Source organism: Natator depressus, chromosome 1 (genome assembly GCF_965152275.1).
Source record: "Natator depressus isolate rNatDep1 chromosome 1, rNatDep2.hap1, whole genome shotgun sequence".
In the NCBI taxonomy this organism is placed as follows: Eukaryota; Metazoa; Chordata; order Testudines; family Cheloniidae; genus Natator; species Natator depressus.
Genome location: NC_134234.1, coordinates 320,519,434 through 320,539,249, shown reverse-complemented (window position 1 = coordinate 320,539,249; position 19,816 = coordinate 320,519,434). Strand labels below are relative to the sequence as shown.

Genomic DNA, 19,816 nt, shown 5'->3' with positions numbered 1-19,816 from the left:
AAAACAAAAAAAAGCAATGTTAGAAACACTGAGTCTTAAAATGGCTCTATGTAATCAGACTGTCACTTTGATAAAGGTACATGAAAACTCTGTAAGCAAAAAAAAAAAAAAAAAAAAAGAAATAGTGACACCTTATGTAAAAATTGATGTGGATAATGTTATAGAAGTTAAACTATGGAAGGAATGTGCATTTGCCCCAGAACATGTGTAGGGTATATTGTAGAAGGGGCAAAAGAAATGCAAACATACCATGCTACTTAATTAAAATGCTATTTGGGCTCCAAAGGGAGCCAGAATAGGTTGGGTTTTCTTTTTTAGATTGCTGTGTGTTTTGGAAGCAGAAGTTTTAAAAAGTGATCAAAACTCTGGTGAAAGTTGATTGTGTCCCTTTTAACAGGTTTCAGAGTAACAGCCGTGTTAGTCTGTATTCGCAAAAAGAAAAGGAGTACTAATAATGTATTCTGCAATTTCCACAGTATGCATCCGATGAAGTGAGCTGTAGCTCATGAAAGCTCATGCTCAAATAAATTGGTTAGTCTCTAAGGTGCCACAAGTACTCCTTTTCTTTTTGTCCCTTTTAAGATAGTCTCTGAGCTGCTGATGGCTTTAAATCCAAAAGCAGGAAGCGTCTGTGAAAATGCAAATTACCTAAGTGATGAAGGAAGGAAAGAACTAGCAGCACAAAGGAGCTGCAGATAAAGGACATTCCTGGTCAGCAAACAAATTGTCTAAATAAAAGGCATGGTTTAACAAAATAATTTTAATAAATTTAATGATAATAAGTACCCCTGTAACAATGTATAGTGTGTATGATTTTTGGAAAAATCCTTTAAGGTCATATGGTAATGATGCTTCTCAACTATTACCTGTAAATAAACTTAAAGCTTAACACAGCAGGAAAAACATTATAAACATTGTCTGCTGTATAAGTAGGGAAACTGAGGTACCCCACCTCAGGGATTTAATGACTAAACAGTGGGATAATTTCCCCATAACCCTTAAAAGATAAAAGCCATTGAAACCTGGCCTGCCTATAGAACAAAAAACAGGAAAATATGGGGGTAATTCCTCTGTTTTGCCTGTAATCAGCAAGGGTATTTGTAAAAGAAATATTTTAAGCAATAATCTGCCACCCCAAAAAGGGGTAGAAACATGTTTTTTTGTCTTTCAGAAAATCAGGAAAAGCTGATGCCAGCTGAAGAGCAACCCAATACCATGAATCTACTGTCACAATAGAAATTGTGTTTTGTGTTCTATGTTTTGTCTTGTGTTTTGTCTTGTTGCTAGCACTGTAGTGTGTTTAAAAAAAAATACTGAAGACCTGCAGGTAATTAAAAATGAATTAAGCTCTCTGTCCCAGCTACAGGACAGCCTGATACAAAAACAAGTACATGCCAATGTAGACTTGGTCCAAATTGGTCTGGGTAACCTAAAAGGTCGATGGAATCTTTGGTAATGGCTTAATACTACCACATGGCTTATGCAGAAGAAAAATATTTAGAAATAGGAAACTACACTGCCATAGCTCTGGGATGCACTGAAATGCAGATACTTGCACTAGCTACTTTGGAACACAAAATGTTCTTGGTCATATTGGGAAATATTAAGGGTTTGATGCATTTGTTAAAACAAAGAAAGAGATCATTGTTTGACACTTATCAATATGAATGGATGCAATACGTTTCCAGTATTGTAAAACCAGACTTGTTAATAAGAGAAATTGTTGTCAAAATTGCACACCAACAGTCCCTGGAGGCAAAGGTATTGAAGGTTAGCCCACTCCCCATATTACACATGGGATCCTTCTGGCTACCCTGGACCTCAAGCCCGTGGGCTGGGGAGGGAGGGAAGCTATTGGACACTAGAGGTTGTACCGAATGGACTCCTCAAAAGTGGGTGTGCCTCACCTTGCCTGTTGCCCCAGAACCTTGTTGTAAAGATACATCACTAGGATCATGTATGTGGGATGAATTGGAATCACAAACTCAAATTGCCTCACAGTACCTTCTCTTGAATAGGCTACATAGAAAGTGACACTGACGATTATGAATCTTAGTGTCAAAAGGGGGATTATGTTGGATCATATTAAAGAAGTTCTGTATTAAAATCACAAATGAGTTTGATTCCCCTTAGTTTAAATTCCAGGGTATTACTAATTAAGAGGTCTCTTGGTTTTTGGTACTGTTTCTCTCCCTCTGTGTGTGAAACTTGCAAGCTGCTAATTGTGTTAGTACATTCTAAGACAGAGTCTGTTCTCAAAGCAATTCACAGAGAGAGAGAGAGACTCAAAGCAATACTCTGTAACAACAGAAACAGCACCCAGAGACTCCCCGCCCTTTTGTTGTACTAACAATTGTGATTAAAATAGAGAGAGAGGATGTATGTGGATGGATGCTTGGTGTGGATAATAACTGAATGATCAGGGAGGTGCCAGCCTAAGAATCCAGTGTCCATCGGCTGAAGAAGGCGTCAAGTGGAAATAACCAGAGGACCCCCGGAGGGCAGACTGGAATCCACCCAACAGCCTCAAGAATGGGAGAACCAAAGAACAAGATAACATCTAGCAGCAAGGAGCCGTCAGGAATGTGCTATCTGCTGATTGATTCAGCGACAGCATGATGAAGCAATTCCCATAGACTGGCCTAGGAATAAATTCCTATAAAAATAGACTCTAGAAAGTGAGAACTTTGGGGGTCTGATTCTGCAAACCAACTTCCAGGAGCATCAGATGAGCATCTGACAAGGCCCTGCTCCCTCCTCATGTCCAGGCCACCTGGCCAGTGGCTTGGCATGAGCAACTCTAAGGCTGGTAACTATGATGATAACCTTGCAGAACCTGTGTGTGTGTGTATGAATGAATGTGTGAATAAAGATGAGATTGAATGGAATGTTATAGCTATAACTAACTGCTTACTATGATTCTTTCTGTATTCACAATAAATGTGGTGTTTTGCCTTTTTCCCTTTAATAAGATTCTGCTGGTTTTTAATTTATTGGTATAACAATCCAACCAAAACACACTGACTGCTGTAGGGACAATGGCCAGTAGCTCCCTGGGCTACTTCCTACCATGACTCCTGCAGTCCCTTGGTCTAAACATATTGGAAGTCTCTGGTTTCCTCAGGTTGTGCTGCTCCCAAGGGCTCTGACCTCCACGTGGCATCCCACTTGGTGTCTACCTGAGTCTCAGCACCTTCAGCTTCCAGGCTGGAGCCTGCAGTATATATCCTTCCTCTCCAGTAGTCAGCCCAGACTTAGCTGGGGGTCTGCTCCCTTTTATACTACTGCTACACCTCGAGCATGCCCAGTAGAGAGTGGGGGCATGGCTTCCTCAGCCCACAGTTTGGAGTTAACCCATCCCCATCCAGTGCGGGGTGAGTGCACCCCATCGCACATTGGTTAGCAAAGCAACAATTAATGTATTTTATGTAGCTGCAGTGGATATCAAGTAATTTTGCATTATTAAGTGAAGGGACCGTTTTGGAAAAGATTGTTATGGGGCACTGCAGCAGGAAAGTGAACAACAGCAGTATTAAAACTGCAGGTGTGTCTTTGTGCTCTGAACACAATAAAAGGAAAGAGCTGGAACTAAAAGTTAAAAATACTGACTGAAAATCTCACTATTTTTCTGATAAATTGACAGATTATTGTAACATGAAAAATTTATATTTCAGGTGTGCTATCATCATCTGAGCTGTGTCCAGTGCAATATTTGAAGACTAAATAGGACATTTAAACCGTTAATTTGTATTTTTGAGGGTGATACCATAAAAGCAGAACCTAATTTTAATCTTATGTGGTTTTTTGTTGTTGTTTTTTTAAATAGGAACAGATGTCTCAGGTATTAGATGCTATGTTTGAAAAGCTGGTTGAAGGAGGGGAGCATGTCATTGATCAAGGTGATGATGGTGACAACTTCTATGTAATTGATAGGTGAGTGATTATATATAATTGTAACACAAGGGAGTATGCACAGTTATATCAATGAAAATATATTTTTGCATATACTTTCAGTTGAATCAGACAGGTGTGTGCATGTATGAAAGAAAATGCAAAGATATTTTATCAGAGTTAAAGAGTCGTTGAACAATAGAGAGCAGTCCGTGAAAAATTCTAGCCTGCTCTCACCTGTAATAAAATGTTTGCAAGGGAACATGTCACTGGTTTTTTAATGTAATGTTCTGTCACAAAGACTATTTGTTAACTGGAAACTGATTTAATGTAACAAATAATTGGAAAAGATTTAGCATTCAATATTTGATTGAAATCTTATTACATTCTCAATGCTGTTGGTAAAGTTTCTTGTTCATAAGAATAAAACTTAAATTTTCAAAGAATTGCACAAATTTTAACTACACTTCCCATGTGGGTCTAATACTTCATAGTCAGATTAATAAGTAAAGTGATAGATATAATTGCTGATTTGGGAGCACGCTTTGTGTTGCTGCTGCTGTTGACCTTTAGTTAAATTCTTCAAGTGATCAATATAGGTCAATGCACTAAACTTTTTCTACCTTCTGTCTTCAGTTTGAAGTAGGATATAATGATATAGTCAGAGCTATTAGTGCTGGCTTCTACAGAGAATCCCCAATGTACTCTGTATATCTCTGAGGAGACTGTGACAGAGTTGGGATTATTCACTGGAGGATCCAAGTTTCTCCCATTTTTCTGGGCTTATGGCTTAGCCACTTCTTCTTCAGAAAGCTGCAGGGACTTCATTGAGTTCTTCCAGATACATAGCTGTCAGGTCTAGGTGGCTCTGACCATCTGTCTACAAAGTTCTTGACCATGAAGGGAAAGGAATTGTAGAGACATTTGCATTTCATTCCAACTACTTGCAAAAAGGAAGGCTATAAATATTTGGCACTGAACAAGCTAATGACATACCATCAGAGAGGGTGGCTGTCATATTTTACTTCTTTCTCAGAGCAAAAACAATCGATAAATACTTTTGTGGGTTTGCTTTGATGTTTAAAGTTAAAACTTTATATTAGATGAGTATACAATATTTTTATTTTGTATTTGTTACTTTTTAGGTAACGACTCACACAATATGTTTTGCCACCATTCTCGCTAATGCAACTGTACATTGCAATATACCAATTACTGGTTTAAAAAACATTTTACATGTGAAAGAGCTTTTACATTTTAAATTAATTTAATGGCAGAAGCATAGTTTTCAGAAACCATTTCTTTGTGAGGACTTTGTACATTACACAGTTTCATGATTAAAAAGCAGTTGTTAAATAATTTAGGCTCAAAATTTGTTCTTTATGTTTTAATAATTGCTATTTTGATTTTATTTATATGTAATTCATAATTGTAATTCCATATCTGAATTTTTTTTTATTTTTCAAGTGCAAAGTTACCATGTCCTCACAAAGAAGTAGCAACTGTCCCCCTTAAAATAACCACCATTTCTAGGGTATACACAAATAAGTGAGATGAGCCTGCAAGCTACTCAGTCTCATTTAACTGAACAAAATTTATATTTCCATAGCAGTACCATCAGTGTAATGCGTGGTGCAAAATCAACTTGGTAAACTAAACAAACAAGGTAGTAAACTAAACCAGCTAACTGCTCAGTGAGGAACATGGGGGAGTGGAACGGGTGGATGTTTACTCGTATTTGTGTATTTTGTTAACAGAGGAACATATGACATTTATGTAAAATGTGACGGTGTTGGGAGGTGCGTTGGTACTTATGATAACCATGGAAGTTTTGGTGAGTTGGCCTTAATGTACAATACACCCAGAGCAGCTACCATAATTGCAACATCTCCTGGTGCTGTATGGGGTTTGGTAAGTGAAATGGTTGTTTGAATTTATTTTCCTTAAAATATTTTTGTCTTTATATAAAATAATTTAAAATTGTATAGCTGTATCTACAGATATTTGACATTGAAAAATTGTCTTATAATTGGAAATGTGTCATTAGGATAGAAGCCTTTTAAAACTTGCAGAAAAAGCCTGGGCAAATACTGTCTTTGCTCAGACCCTGAATATACGCTTTAAGCAAACTTGAATATTAGAATGGCAATTTGATGTAAGAACCACAACAAAAGTAATTTTGGAAATTTCCTCCATAACTTTCAGAGCTTAGTTATCATGTTTCCAACTGTAAGAGACAGGCCACTTATTTTGTCAAATAGTAAATATTGTCTTAGATTGCAAAAAAACATGAATGCATTTGTTTACAGTATAAAAAATCCAACATGGTGCTACTTGTTAAGCTTACTTATCTGCACAATAGTAATAAAATTTGCCAAAAAATCTCGTGGCAGTACTTAAGATTTGTGTTAGGTACTTTGAGAAAGCTGTTCTCCTTCAAGGCTTATATGTTGGTCTCGTAACTGATTCCAAGGTGCCAATTCAGAGCAGTGCTTGGTGTAGGGGAGCATAGGTGGCTTTCTGCCACCTTGATCCCTTAGACTGCTGAGCTTTCTACATAACTTGGAGCAGCCTGAATGCTGCTCTAAATTGCAATGGATTGCAATGGCCACCCAGGGCCATTGTACTAGTGGGAGTACAGTGCATTCCAGCGACATCCCCTTGAGTTGGGTGTTGTGAGAACAAAAGAGAATGACATACATCTGGGTACCCCATCTTTCTGCTTAAAGGATTGTCCCACACCAGAGAATTCCCTTTGCCCACATAGGGCAGCTTTATGGCCCCTCTCTGCTGCTGAAGTGGTGCCAAGGATCTGGTCCCATGTGTTTGGTTTAGCTAACACAAAGCTCATTACTTGAAATAAATGTGCTGAGAACTGTGGGATGAAATGATTTAACTGCAACATTTCTGAGAAAATGTTTTAATCATCTGAAATTATATATTTTGTTTTTCTGGAGTCATTTACTCCAAACTTGTCATACAAAGCTAATATATGTTGGTAATAAACATAGTCTGCAATTGATCCTGCAAGGTTAGGCAGCATGGGTAGGGTCCATGAAGGGACTTGGGCATTGCAGTTTTGAGCGTCATGGTGCCTGACTTTTGGGTGCCTAGAAAATAACAGGAACCACACTGTGATCCACAAGTGAACTTACGTGCAAGGCTCCCTCTACAATGAAAGGGGAGCGATAGTCTCCTTAGAATGTGATCCATAAAAGCCATCACACTACGTGAGAAACAGCCTAAGCTAGCTAGAGGGAGATGCCGATGAGAGGGTTGTGTACTAAGCCCCATCCCTCTCTCAGAGATAGGCACCTAAATCCAGACTTCAGAGGTATGCCTATCTCTGCTTAGCAATCCATGTCAGGGAATCCCTCTCTTGGAGTCAGGCAGCTTAGCTGCCTCTTGCAGAAATGAGTTAGGTGCCTGCCTCGCCCCACACAAAATAGGGGTGGTGCCTAACTTGCAGCCCAGTGGTTAGAGCACTCACTGGGGTTAGGATGTGGGAGACCTAGGTTCAATTCTTCCCCTCTCTGCCAGAGGGGAGAAAAGATTTGAACAGAGATTTCTCACTTCTTGGGAGAGTGCACTGAGCTGTGGGATATTCTGATGTGGCTCTCTCTTTTGAAGCTGTTCCATTGTGGATAAATAATGAAAGAGTTTTTGGAGTAGAGGGACTGCACCCTGGGTCTCCCACCTCCCAGGTGTGTGCTCGAACCACTGAATTAAAAGTTATAAGGTGGGCACCATCATCTCCACCTCCTCCTCCTCTGGCAGCTGGATTTTGAATGGGATCTGATCCAGTTGGTGGCCTCTGAGCATTCCTACTGGATCGGGACCCACACGCAATTTAGGTGGATGAACACCTACCTGTCTTCCCCCAGTTTGGAGGGCTGGATTAGGTGGGGTTAGGCATCCAGATATACATGCCCAGAGGCACCAAGGGAACTTTTACTCTGAAAAATTAGACACCGAGTTTAGGCACCTAGAAAATTTTGTGGATTGCAATGGATCCAAAACTGGGACTTTGGCATCCCAATCTGGGGCTTATGTACTTAAGTATCTTTGTGGGTTGGGTCTGTGTCTGGTTCCTAAACCTGTATTAGGTGGAATGTTGGTTCAAAAAAGGAAGGTAAACAGCCAGTCTGCCTCAAAAATATAAAATCATAGAAATCTGAATAGGAGTCAAAAATGGAACCTTTTATGGCCTGAAAGACTAACTAATTCTCTGTAATTAGTTAAGAAGGCTGGCTTGTGATGCCCTAACATTTAGTTGGATTACACAGACATTATTCATCCTTCTGAATTTGTAACTAAAACAAGATTTTAAAGGGACACTATCATCTGAAAAATTACATTTCCATCTGAAAGTGTTGTAATTGCTATTGTTACAAGTAACGATAAGATTACTAGATTTTAAACTGATTGCGGGGTGGGGAGGAGAAATCACTTTTCAGTTGCTCATTTGTTGATTCATCAGCAGTTTGTGTAGAGTCAGTTTCAGTTTTGTTGATGGCCAATTATATTTCCTATCTCATGCATCTTGTCTGGGGGCAGTTTGTGTATATGCTCTTCCCTGGGCAGGCAAGAAGGTCAGTAACTGCTGCTGCACAGCTGAATCTGAAACTCAATAAGCAGCAGCTGTGCACAGAAGTAGGCAGGTGAGGAGGAGTGGGCACCACAATGTTTGGTGTTGCTCTGAGGCCTGCCCAAAAAACCCTTGCAAACATCACGAAGGAAGATGAATTTTTAAAAGAGGAATAAAAAAAATGGGCAAGAGATTTGACTTCAAAGATCTCTTATGAGAAAAATCAGTTATTTGAAATGATACAATTTAAAATATCAACTTTATTATGCCCCTTTTAATAGTAGGCCTCACTGAAGTACTTAAAAACACATAAAATTGCCCTCTAGTGGCTGATTATAATCATTATACATTTTACCTATTTCTTTTATGCATTTTCCATCCTGTGCTAACATTTTCCTTTAATATACTTTTTTTCTTCTCTTTGTGTTTTCAGGACAGGGTAACATTCCGGAGAATCATTGTAAAAAACAATGCCAAAAAGAGAAGAATGTATGAAAATTTTATTCAGTCATTGCCATTCCTTAAATCTTTAGAAGTAAGCTTTCTATTGCATTATTTTAGTGGTTGTGGCATGGGGTTTTATCTTGGAATAAAAACTTCCTCTAGATTAAAATTTTGCACATCTTTATTTTTGGAAAAGGGACTTCTGAGGAAAAGAGTTGAAATTTCCAATTTGATCGTCCCCCCCAGCCCCTTCCCCCTCACCTATTTTAGTTTCTTCATAAAGCTTGATCCTATAATTTGATCCACACAGCAGTCCCCTAATTGGGATCTGCCTGGAACAGGAGTCTTCCTGTGCAGATCAACTTGTAGGATAGAGGCCATAGTACTGCAAAAGATTAAAATATTTTTGTGGTTTCCAGCCTTCCATTTCTTAAACTGAATTTTTGCTGGATATTAATAGTGTGAAGTGCTTTGGGCGTGTTGAAAAAAGTGAATTCTTTCATTTAAAAGATCTATTTTTCTGCACACACATGTACTTTCTCCAGTAAGTATTTTGGAAGACTTAGAGCATGTAGATTAACCATACAAAAATAGAAACTTAATTAACATGTATGTTGGTAAACCATTCCCTGGAAAATGGTTAAACAGAGGTCTCTTTATCACTTATTGTCAATACAGATGGCTAGGGACATATTATACTGTATATAGGTCCATAAAAACAGGTATTAAGGATTAGCAAAACATATGTTTAATATTATTAGACAAACATTTTTAATATTCCCATTCTTTTTATAAAGCTATCTGAACGCTTGAAAGTGGTGGATGTGATAGGCACCAAAATATACAAAGATGGAGAACAAATTATTGCTCAGGTATGGTAGTGTCTTAATTGATTTAGTTTTTGTGTCTATAAGTAAAACTACCGTATTATCTATAATGAATCCATTCTTTTAAACTGAGTCTCAGTATAATACACACAAAGGTATAAACTGGTCTGAAAAAAAATGGTATAGTTCAAAGAAATATGTTGTTGTGATGTTGTAAATTCGAAATAATAATTTAAAGCAAAAAAAAAAAGTTTAGTACAAATACTTGGCAGGCTATTTCAATTAACTTCCAGTGGCTTTTTAATTTTTTTTATATTTCCATACTGCATGTATCTGCGGTTAGTACTGTGCCTCTTTGATGACAAAATGTAATTAATTCTTTCTGGGATTTGGAACATTTTGTTAGCTTTTACAAAGCTGTAAATGGTAAATGCCTGTTGTGGAATATTTAGCCAGTGTCTGATTGGGGGTTTTCTTGCCACTTTAACAGCTACCTTATTACATCTGCTGTATTTTAAGAAACAACATGTTTTGTTGGTCTGAACAGAACAAATTAAACTGTGCAAATACTATAGAAGAGAAAGGCTTATACTAGTAGGCACTGAAAATGGGTCTTATCATTGAGCGTCTGTTTCTGTTCCGAAAAAAGAACGATGTGAAAATAATTCCGTCAGACAGATTGCAGGCAACTCAGACTCTATGTTGCCTTTGGACTTCCTTTAGATATTGGCTTTAACCTCTCCTATGCTTATTGATACCTGAGCATCCATGATAGGGAATAGTTTTTGGGATTTTATGAGTTCAAAATCCTCTAGAACAGAAGAAGGTGGCAATTGGAGTAGATCTTTTAGGCTGATTATTTCTGTCCACCAACCCAATTCTGCTCTTGCCCACTGATCCCTAGGGGAGCAGCTTGTTTGTTTTGGGGAACAGGAATAAGTATCCTCCAAGTTATCCAATATTTTCCTCTGCCTCTCTTGGTGCTTCATATTGTGTTTTGTCCATGGCTTAGAACTGAGGTCTAAATGGAACCAACAGTGTCATTTTCTTTCAGGACAGCTTGTTGCTCATCTCATCTCTGTAATCCTTCTATGCCATGAGTGTGGATTTCTAAGTAGCGTGTATTAAAGCATTTTGCATTAGCTACCAAAAGGATTAGCTGTTAGCCTCTGGCTACATATATTTGAATGTATTTCTTACTGTTACTACAAAACTAAAAAGCAATATTCATGTTTTCATTACTTGCTTTTTTATTTTTAATAGGGAGACATGGCTGATTGTTTTTTCATTGTAGAATCTGGAGAAGTGAGAATTACTATGAAAAGGAAGGTAAAAACCCCAACATGAATTTAATTTTTCAAAATCTTGAAGTCATTAATATATTCTAAATGTTAAACAGCAGATGTCTCTAGTTATCTCACTGCAGTTTTCTTTACTCTTTAGACATGTTTAAATTCCATTATGAGTAAAACTGTACATTCAGCAAGTGTCTCTTATTTGTATCTTATCTGACTTTTCAGAATAAACAGGATGTAGAAGAGAATGGGGCAGTTGAAATAGCCCGGTACTCTAGAGGACAGTATTTTGGAGAACTTGCTCTTGTAACTAACAAACCTCGGGCAGCATCAGCATTTGCTCTTGGCACTGTCAAGTGTTTAGGTACTGATTCAGTGATATTTTTGCTTGCTGTGACTAATATAAAAATAATATTTTTATTTATCAAAGGCTGTAATTATAATGTACTGTATGTTCCTTCATACCATAAAGTCAGATTTCAGTCATCCAGTAGCATTGCTTTACAACCACTGGACTGTTAGACTATACTGTACCTGTTATAGTATATTCCTACCTACACTAGAAGAATTATTTGTAATTGACAACTGTGTCAACCATGGACCTCCAATGTCTTCCCTCTTCAGATGGAATTGAAAATGATTTCCAACTAGCACAGTACATAGTACTTTTAATACCTGTTACATAAATCTGCATAATACTTAACAGACAAATAAAAAATTGTCCTTGCCCAGCGGTCGACCAATACCTAAGAAACAACTGCTTAATATAACCAACCTTCCATGCTACCTTATTTAATCTAACTTCCCATTTCTGACTAAGTTAGCAAGTAGTTAGCAAAGTCGCTGGCTTTACCAGCCCATGTCACTCTGTCAGGTTTCAGGCTGAGGCACAGAGCAGAGACAATTGTGGTTGTAATAATAGAGATCATCATCTTGTCTGTGGACATGGAGTGCAAATACATGTGTTTTCTTCTGGATCCTTGTGGCATTTAAAACAAGTACTACTCCTTCTCCTTTGAGAGACCACATTGGTGAACTGGAAAGATGGCTTCAATCCTTTGCCTGGGACTAGCCGCATAGGTTTATGATGGACAGCTGTTCCTCCACCTCCAGAGCCATCATCTGTACAATTCCTCAAGGGACAGTCTTCCCTTCTCTTACACAGGAGTGGACCAAGACTGTGGAATTCAGTACTAGAAGTGATAAGTGACCACAAATCTCACCGCATTCAGAACTAAATACAAAACTTATTTCTTTAACTTAGCTTTCCTTCAGTAATGTTATTTTAAAAAAACTGAACCTACATTCAAAACAAAACAATTAACTCCTCCCAACTGAGTTGACATGGTTTATGGGTTATCTAGATGTTACTTAATGCACCCCTTAATGCTGAAATGTAGGATTCTTTTGTATGGTTTAAGGTTTAACTTCTCAATCACATCATTATATAACCCCTCCATTTTATTAATCTAACTATTAGGAAAATTGTAAGAGACAAAGGCAAATTTTGTCTTTATCTTTTATCTTAAATAACGACATCAGGCTAGCAAACAAAATGTTCTCTGTTTATTCACAAAGCTACTGGTTTTTTAAAACTAAGTCTCCCCAGCCAAACAAAGATAAACAAGCAGAAAAAAGAAGACCAAAGAAGAGGAAGATGAGAGGTGGTGTTAAGAAAGAAGATCTGTTATGGTCCAGTGTGGCAAGTTGTTGGGTCACTGGCACCTTTGAGAAAGCAGCGACCTTGGTCCACTGGATGCTGGTTCAAGGAGGAAGTTTTCTTCTTTCTCTTGTTGACAAGAACCAGTTAAGATGGCATCAGATGAGCAAGCACAGACCAAATTCATTGCTGGCTAGAACACACAGATAATACCTGAGAAACCACTATGATTACTGTTCAATAGGTTCAGCGCCATTAGACTCATAACTGTGAGTGGAAGATAAGAAAAGGAAAAGAATAGACTAGACACCAAGATACCACCAAGAAGGTCAACGGAAGACATTATAGAATCATAGTGTTAGAAGGGACTGCAAGGCTCATCTAGTCTAACCCCCTGAGGTTCCTTTTGGAACCTCTTATAACTATAGTCTGTAGAAAAGTACAGGGTGCTGTAGCCCTTTCCAGAGTTCTCCAGTAGTTTTTGTATTCCATACAATCTTCACTTGGAAAATGTTTTCAAAACAAAGTTCCCAACAACCACTGAATTCTCCTTGACAAACCTTATTTTAGCGATCTTAGATATTTCACAAAGTTGTAGGCTGTCATACTATGGTGATAGGCACAGTGTAACTACCTAGATAAATAGATACCCTGAAGAGTTACTACCTAATCTTGAGAATAGTTTTCAAACATTTTATTTGCATTATACCCACCCAGACTGAGGACAAAACTGTACTAGCTGAACCATTTAAAAATATTTTCAAAGTGGGTAGCACACTCTTCTTGTGTAGTGTTGGATGGGTTTTGGTGTGCCATCCATACACCGTTAGGCCGAGTCTACACACAGTTTGTGCACCTATTAACTGATTTACACACCAAATTAGCTAAATAAATGCAACACCACTAGCGTGGACATTCTTAAATTGGTGTAAGAACATCTTAAATCAGCTTAGTTTAATTCGAAACTGATATAAGTGTACACACAAAATTGCACTGGTTTAACTAAGTATGTTTTAAATCACACTTCTAGTTAAACTGGTGCAGTTTGTGTATAGGCCAGGCGTTAGAATCATTTAAATGAAATTTACAGTGTGTATTCCCTAACTACATCTATAGTAACTAAGCAGCCATGTTTATTATAGTGCCACAAAGTGAATTTAGATTGTAAATTCATATGGTCATGGACATTTTCTTTTATCTGTCTGTAAGGCTCTATGCACATTTATGGTTCTGTATGAATAACAAAGATTGCAATTCTAAAATTCACACTTAAAATTTGTACATGATATCAAGCTGTAAATGGTGAGATTTTCAGTTTTAGCAGAGAGTGATATCTGAAGTAAAAACATTCAGGTATGTGTTAGCAGGAGCATGGCTCCAGCAACTTTTTGAAGAGAGAAAGGAAGTAAAGAGAATGAGACAACAGGAAAGCAGTATGTATAAATTACTGGCAATTCCAGGATAGCAAAAATTGGGTGGCGGTGGTTTGGGTAGCGGTCTCAATGTGTATTTTCCCATAAGAACTGCCATAAGTAACATATTAAAACAAGTTGCAAATATATGCACATTTATGCCATAACTTGAACTATACAGACTTGTAGGAAAAACTGTGTGTGTGTCTGGAAAAAAAAAAAGTTTTCCTGGTTATGGACTTTTTATTGACTTACTAAATTTTTCAGTGCTAACCTAATAGATACAAAGTTAGTTCTAGACTTTTTAAAATGTAAAGTTTCTTGAAGTAAAAAACACAAATTATTGACTACAGCATTTTTAGTTCTCCTGATTAACACTCCTGGTGAACCAATATGGATTATTTAAATTGGACAATTTAAATTGTCATCCAAAGCCCAGATCCTGCAAAGACTTATGTATTGATATCAGTAGAACTGTTCCTAGTAATAAAGTTAAGCACATGCATAAGTGTTTGCAGGATTGGGGTCAAGGTATTATTTAGGTCTGAATCATATGGGAAAAGTTATCTCCAGCTCTACTGACATAGTATGGGTCTCATTGATGCCTTTCCCATTAAAATTTAAAATTCTACACAATGAATGTCATAAACTCTGAAATTAATTTCTGCAGCTGATGGCCACATTACATTCTCTCTCTCTCTCTCTCTCTCTCTCCCCCCCCCCATCCCCTTTTATCTTAGTTATGGATGTACAGGCATTTGAAAGGCTTTTGGGACCTTGTATGGAAATTATGAAAAGAAACATTGCAAACTATGAGGAACAGCTAGTTGCTCTGTTTGGAACAAACATGGACATTGCTGATCCCAGTGCATGAAATAAAGTATGGAACAACAAGATCTGTTATGAGAAAATAGCACAGTAGTGGTTAGCCCACTGAGAACGTGTCTATCTTCCTGTAGATGCCAAGCATTTTCTGTGATTTTAGGGTTTGGGGTTTTTTTGGTTTTGCTTTTTTACATATTACAATGGATGTATCAGTAAATTAAATTGGGATTTAATAGACTTTGGTCCTGATTTTCAGAAGAGCTTAGCACTAGCAGTTCTAGTTGAAGTCAAGGGTAGCTGTAAATGCACAGCGCCTTTTGAAAATCAGGTTCTTTGTAAACAGCATTTCATAAAGAATAGATTTAAAAAAAACACTATGCTGATGAATTTATTCAACCAGCTTCTGTTCTATAAAATGGTTATGATTTTCTGGATAGACTGTTAGCTTGAATGTGATATGTTTAAAGTATTAATGCACACAGTGTTCATAAGTATTGATAATACAGAAGGTAGACTGTAGATATACATTTCTGCCTATTACAATTGTCATGATTTTATGTTGCAATGACTATAGCTGTATAAAAAAGAAATAACTCAAAATTCCTCATAACAATAAGGCACAACAATACATTTTGTGTAAAGTTCATTACCCAAGTCTTATTTTAACATTTGTGATTTGGTATTATAGTCCTCTTTGCTTAATATGTCACATTTCAGCAAGCCCACTTGGAAAATATTGTAATATCTTATGCAATTTAAAGGATTTTTATATTTTTGCAATAAACTGCATTTTTATTTGTTACATATAAGCGGTATATTCCTCTGTTGAGAAAGCTGGCAAATTAATCTTGATGCAAGCATGTTTTTTAAAAACAGGCAAAAGTATTTTATGTAAGCAATTGTCACATTCTAACTAATCATGCATAACCTACATCATTTGCCTTCTAATTTCTTTCTTGTTTCAAAATTTATGCATTTTGTCTTTTCCATATTTATTTGATGTCTACACTAGGGTTAAATTTTATCCTTAGAAATCACTTATTTTTCTGTTAAATATTTTCCATTTCAAGTCAAATGTTCTCTGTATCTTTCTTCTCAATAGAGTCTGACTTTATATATTACAGACCAGATTCAACTACTAAAGTGTTGAAAGCCATACTAAAATTTTTGGTCCCGGAAATCCTGACCGGCAAGTTTGAGAAAGCATGTGAATCTGAAAGATCAATAATTTGAAAGGCTATTTTATACATGTTTGGAGAGCATGTTATTAAAGCTGACAAGTTCTGCTTTGGTCTTCAGACACCAAAGGCCCCTAAGACATCATGAAAGACTGTCATTGCAGCAGTTGAAGGATGGGGTAAAGTTTTGTTCAGTGACGAAGGAGAAAGTATTATCTTACTTAAAATAAGAAAAAAGCGTTCATTTCTCGATAGTAAAAGTCTGTGACTGGAAGTATCCGACATAGTCCAATTCTCACATTATATACTGACATGTTTATTGCTCCATGTGGAAAGCTAGTTCACATAATGACAAGTTGCAGTAGTTCTATCAGGACAGAACCAGAAGACTTTCAACAAGGTTGCTTGATCCCTGTTTTAAACAAATGAAAAGTTACACCTTACTTTTCTTCTTAGACGATGACTTTTCTAATGCAATGTATTTGTGTTTGTCAGTTGGTATAATTATATATCCTGTAGTTATAGTGATCTGTTCTGACAATTTATACAATCATACTTGAATATGAAACTATGATTATACAATACTATTACTAACATGTAATTTATATCGTATAATATGATATAAATTATAAATGAACATTGTTAACAAAAACAGTCTCAGCAGAATTTACAAGTGTCAACAATTTTTTTACACAGCCTCCTGATATGAATAGTTGCACACATGATTGCCTTTGTACTTTTGATTTATTGAAAAAAGTGAAGTCTGTTATACTAGAAGGAAACATTAGGTAACCAAAATCTGTTTGTCATTCTATATGCTTACTCTATAAAAGTTACTTATTTTTTGCACTAGCTTAATGTTATTCAGAAAAATGCTAATGGTTACTTGTATGATGATGAATTCCAATCAAGGCCATAAATGCTACTAACAATATTTTCAATATTGTTTGTTATATTTAAAGTTTCCTTACAATAAACAACACTTTTATATATGTGTGTGTATATATATATATATGTAGATGTGTTCATTTTTATAAAGTTATAAGTGAATTATTTATAGCCACTTATTAACACATTAATAATTTTTAACATGTTTGTAGTGCTTTAAACCCTCCAAGAACTTTACAAACATTGAGCCTCTTGCTCAGTTCTTCATATATTGGGAACAAATAAAAGAGAAAATAACTTGTACACAAACAGAATGTGTATAATAGCAACTCTGGACACTCATTCAGTATAGATCAAATGCCAGGACATGGTCTGGTGATGGCTACTTTTAACCATTTTACTGCAAACCCGTGGTCTTTTTCTCCCACCCCCAAAGAAACCCTCCTTACCCAATTATAAACTGCAGCTAAATGTCAAATGCAAGAGGTGTGATGTCTATAAGATAAACACAAAATTTTGGGTTTAATGAGGCCGAAGGTCTGGCTGTGTTGCAGCAGGTTGTTGTACTGCTTTTGTTAATGGGAAAAAAATCTGGGATTTTATTTATTGGCAGATGAATTTTTCAATTTAAAATAATGAGTGGGGTTTTAGCTCAGTTGGGTGCGTCTCACTAAACATTAATAACATTTGACGTAGTTTTAATATAAATCATTATGGCACAGTCAACCTTAATTCTGGCATTTCCTAACTATTGAGTGTTACCTTTGCAACCTAAGCAATGTTCTTTCAAGTTTATTTCATGTAATCTTTTATACAGTTTGTTTGTGAACGACTGCCCTCTACTGGATAGAACATCTGGCCTTTTACTCATTCTCTCTTCCACTAAAGATTTACAATATACAAAAGAAAATAAGTAAGTTTGAGTATAGAAAGCGCATATCATGAGTTTATTGCTCAGGTTGTCAAATGAATTCAAATATTCATTTTAATAAGATTTAAATCTGAGGATTAGTCTCATGGAATATGCATTTTTTTTCCTCAATGTATTATACATTTTTGTGGAGTGTGTTATCCAAGGCCCAAGACTTGTGATCATATTCACTAGTTTTGACCTGTGCAGGAGTCTGTGCCATTGGATCATATTGCTTTATAAATTTAGAATTTAACCAGCACTTTTAAACTGAACGTCTGTAAAAAACTTTGAATCTTCACGGCATCCCTGTAAGATTTTAGGGAAAGCTCTTTTATCTTTGGATAGAAAGTGCTATAAAAGGGGATAGGGATGAGCTCCATGGGAAGGTGATCAAGCATTAGGATGTATTGTCTTTTGTGAAGTGTCTCCACAGGGATGGAGGGAGGAATATGTGTCCAACTGCCTCCTGGCCACTCTTCACCCCCTACCCTAGTGCTGACCTTGCAGAGCCCTCTGCAGCATCTGGAAGAGTGGTGGAGAGGGTGCACATGCAGAGTGGAGAGATCTGCATCTAAAGGGCTCCTGACAACATGGATCTGGAGATAGATGGCAATCGAGACCATTATTATTATTTGTACTATGCCCAAAGTGACCTGGGAGCTATAGACCCATAAGAAACAGGTCCCTCCCCAAAGAGCTTACAACCTAATTAGAACAAGTAACAGAGTGAGAGAGGAGAAGAAAAGCATGCAACATAAAAACTTGTTCTGTTTGGTGGGGTTGTTAAATTCATCTACTTGCGGGAATGAAAATTTAGCGAAGACTCCCTGATATTTTTTCCATATCCTTTCTGTCCCTCACACAGAAATTCTTTCCTGGTGGCCTTTCCCTTTAGAGCATGCACCCATACAGAGCATGAACAAAAGTCAGAGAGAAGGTAGAGATTTAACATCCCCTTGCTAGTGGAGCATAATTTAACCACTTAGCAATGGGGGGAAATGAAACCGAACATGACCCTTTCCCTAAATAGTGTACAGACAATTGTTCAGGAATGTGTGTGGACAAGTTAGACTACAAAGGAGGAATCTGAAACCACAGAGGGGAAAGCCCTGTTGAGTCTGGCTGTTTGAACGTGAAGCAGCATAAGACTTTACCAAACTTTCTCCTTGACCTCTGAAAAGTAAGACTGCAGTTAAATAGATATCTATTAAATTATATTTTACATCTAATAGGGCAAGAGCCTGTGCTATACCTCCTCTAAGCATAGCGAACTTCAGTCTTCCAGGTGGTCACTCCAGTGCCTTTGGAGTGTTTCACTGAATTCACTGTTAAAAAATGCTTCGTAGGGCTAGGAGATTAGGAGGAAATGGCTAGTGTCAGGCTGCAGTCAGTAAATGGATCCCTTCAAAGGAAAAAAGCCTGAAGCATCTATATTGTAGAGAGTTTATGGCTGAGAAATAAGTTGTATTTAAGTTTTTCTAAATTTGAAGAAACTGGCTGAGTGTCTAGACTCTAATAACAAAGGAAATATTAAAATTGATACAAAACTGTGTAGGGCAAATTCCAGGAGAGGGGGAACAGTTTTCTCTTTGGAATACTACAGAAGTCTTTGAAATAAAGGGCAGCAGATCTAGACTTTTTTCAACAGATGGTCTTCCCCCATACATGATGATTTTGTCTAATACTTCCTGGTCCAAAAAAAAGGACCTGATGGAATTGACAAATGAAGGACCAGTTTCTTAAAGAAACTGATCTTGTTTGTTCTAGCAACATGATTCACCAGCTACTTCCAAAAGGGCACAGTGCAAAATTATATATTGAGACCAGCCAGGATTTGTGAAAATCATTGTTTCCCCTCTTAGCCAGCTGACATAAAATATCTTAAAGCAATCCAT

At 37.0% G+C, this 19,816-nt stretch overlaps 1 protein-coding gene across 3 annotated transcripts in view; it reads left to right on the top strand.

Moving 5' to 3' along the window:
* PRKAR2B (protein kinase cAMP-dependent type II regulatory subunit beta) overlaps positions 1 to 17,029 on the top strand; it is a 153,213-nt gene extending 136,184 nt beyond the window's left edge. For 2 of the 3 annotated variants that reach the window (XM_074942473.1, XM_074942474.1), the window contains exons 5-11: positions 3,827 to 3,933; positions 5,649 to 5,802; positions 8,913 to 9,014; positions 9,721 to 9,795; positions 11,014 to 11,079; positions 11,271 to 11,409; positions 14,858 to 17,029. In XM_074942473.1, the coding sequence (XP_074798574.1) occupies positions 3,827 to 3,933; positions 5,649 to 5,802; positions 8,913 to 9,014; positions 9,721 to 9,795; positions 11,014 to 11,079; positions 11,271 to 11,409; positions 14,858 to 14,991 (777 nt within the window). In that variant the 3' untranslated portion in view covers positions 14,992 to 17,029. The remainder of the gene's footprint in view (positions 1 to 3,826; positions 3,934 to 5,648; positions 5,803 to 8,912; positions 9,015 to 9,720; positions 9,796 to 11,013; positions 11,080 to 11,270; positions 11,410 to 14,857) is intronic. The other variant, XM_074942472.1, reaches the window with a different exon arrangement.
* The last annotated feature ends 2,787 nt before the right edge of the window (positions 17,030 to 19,816 follow it).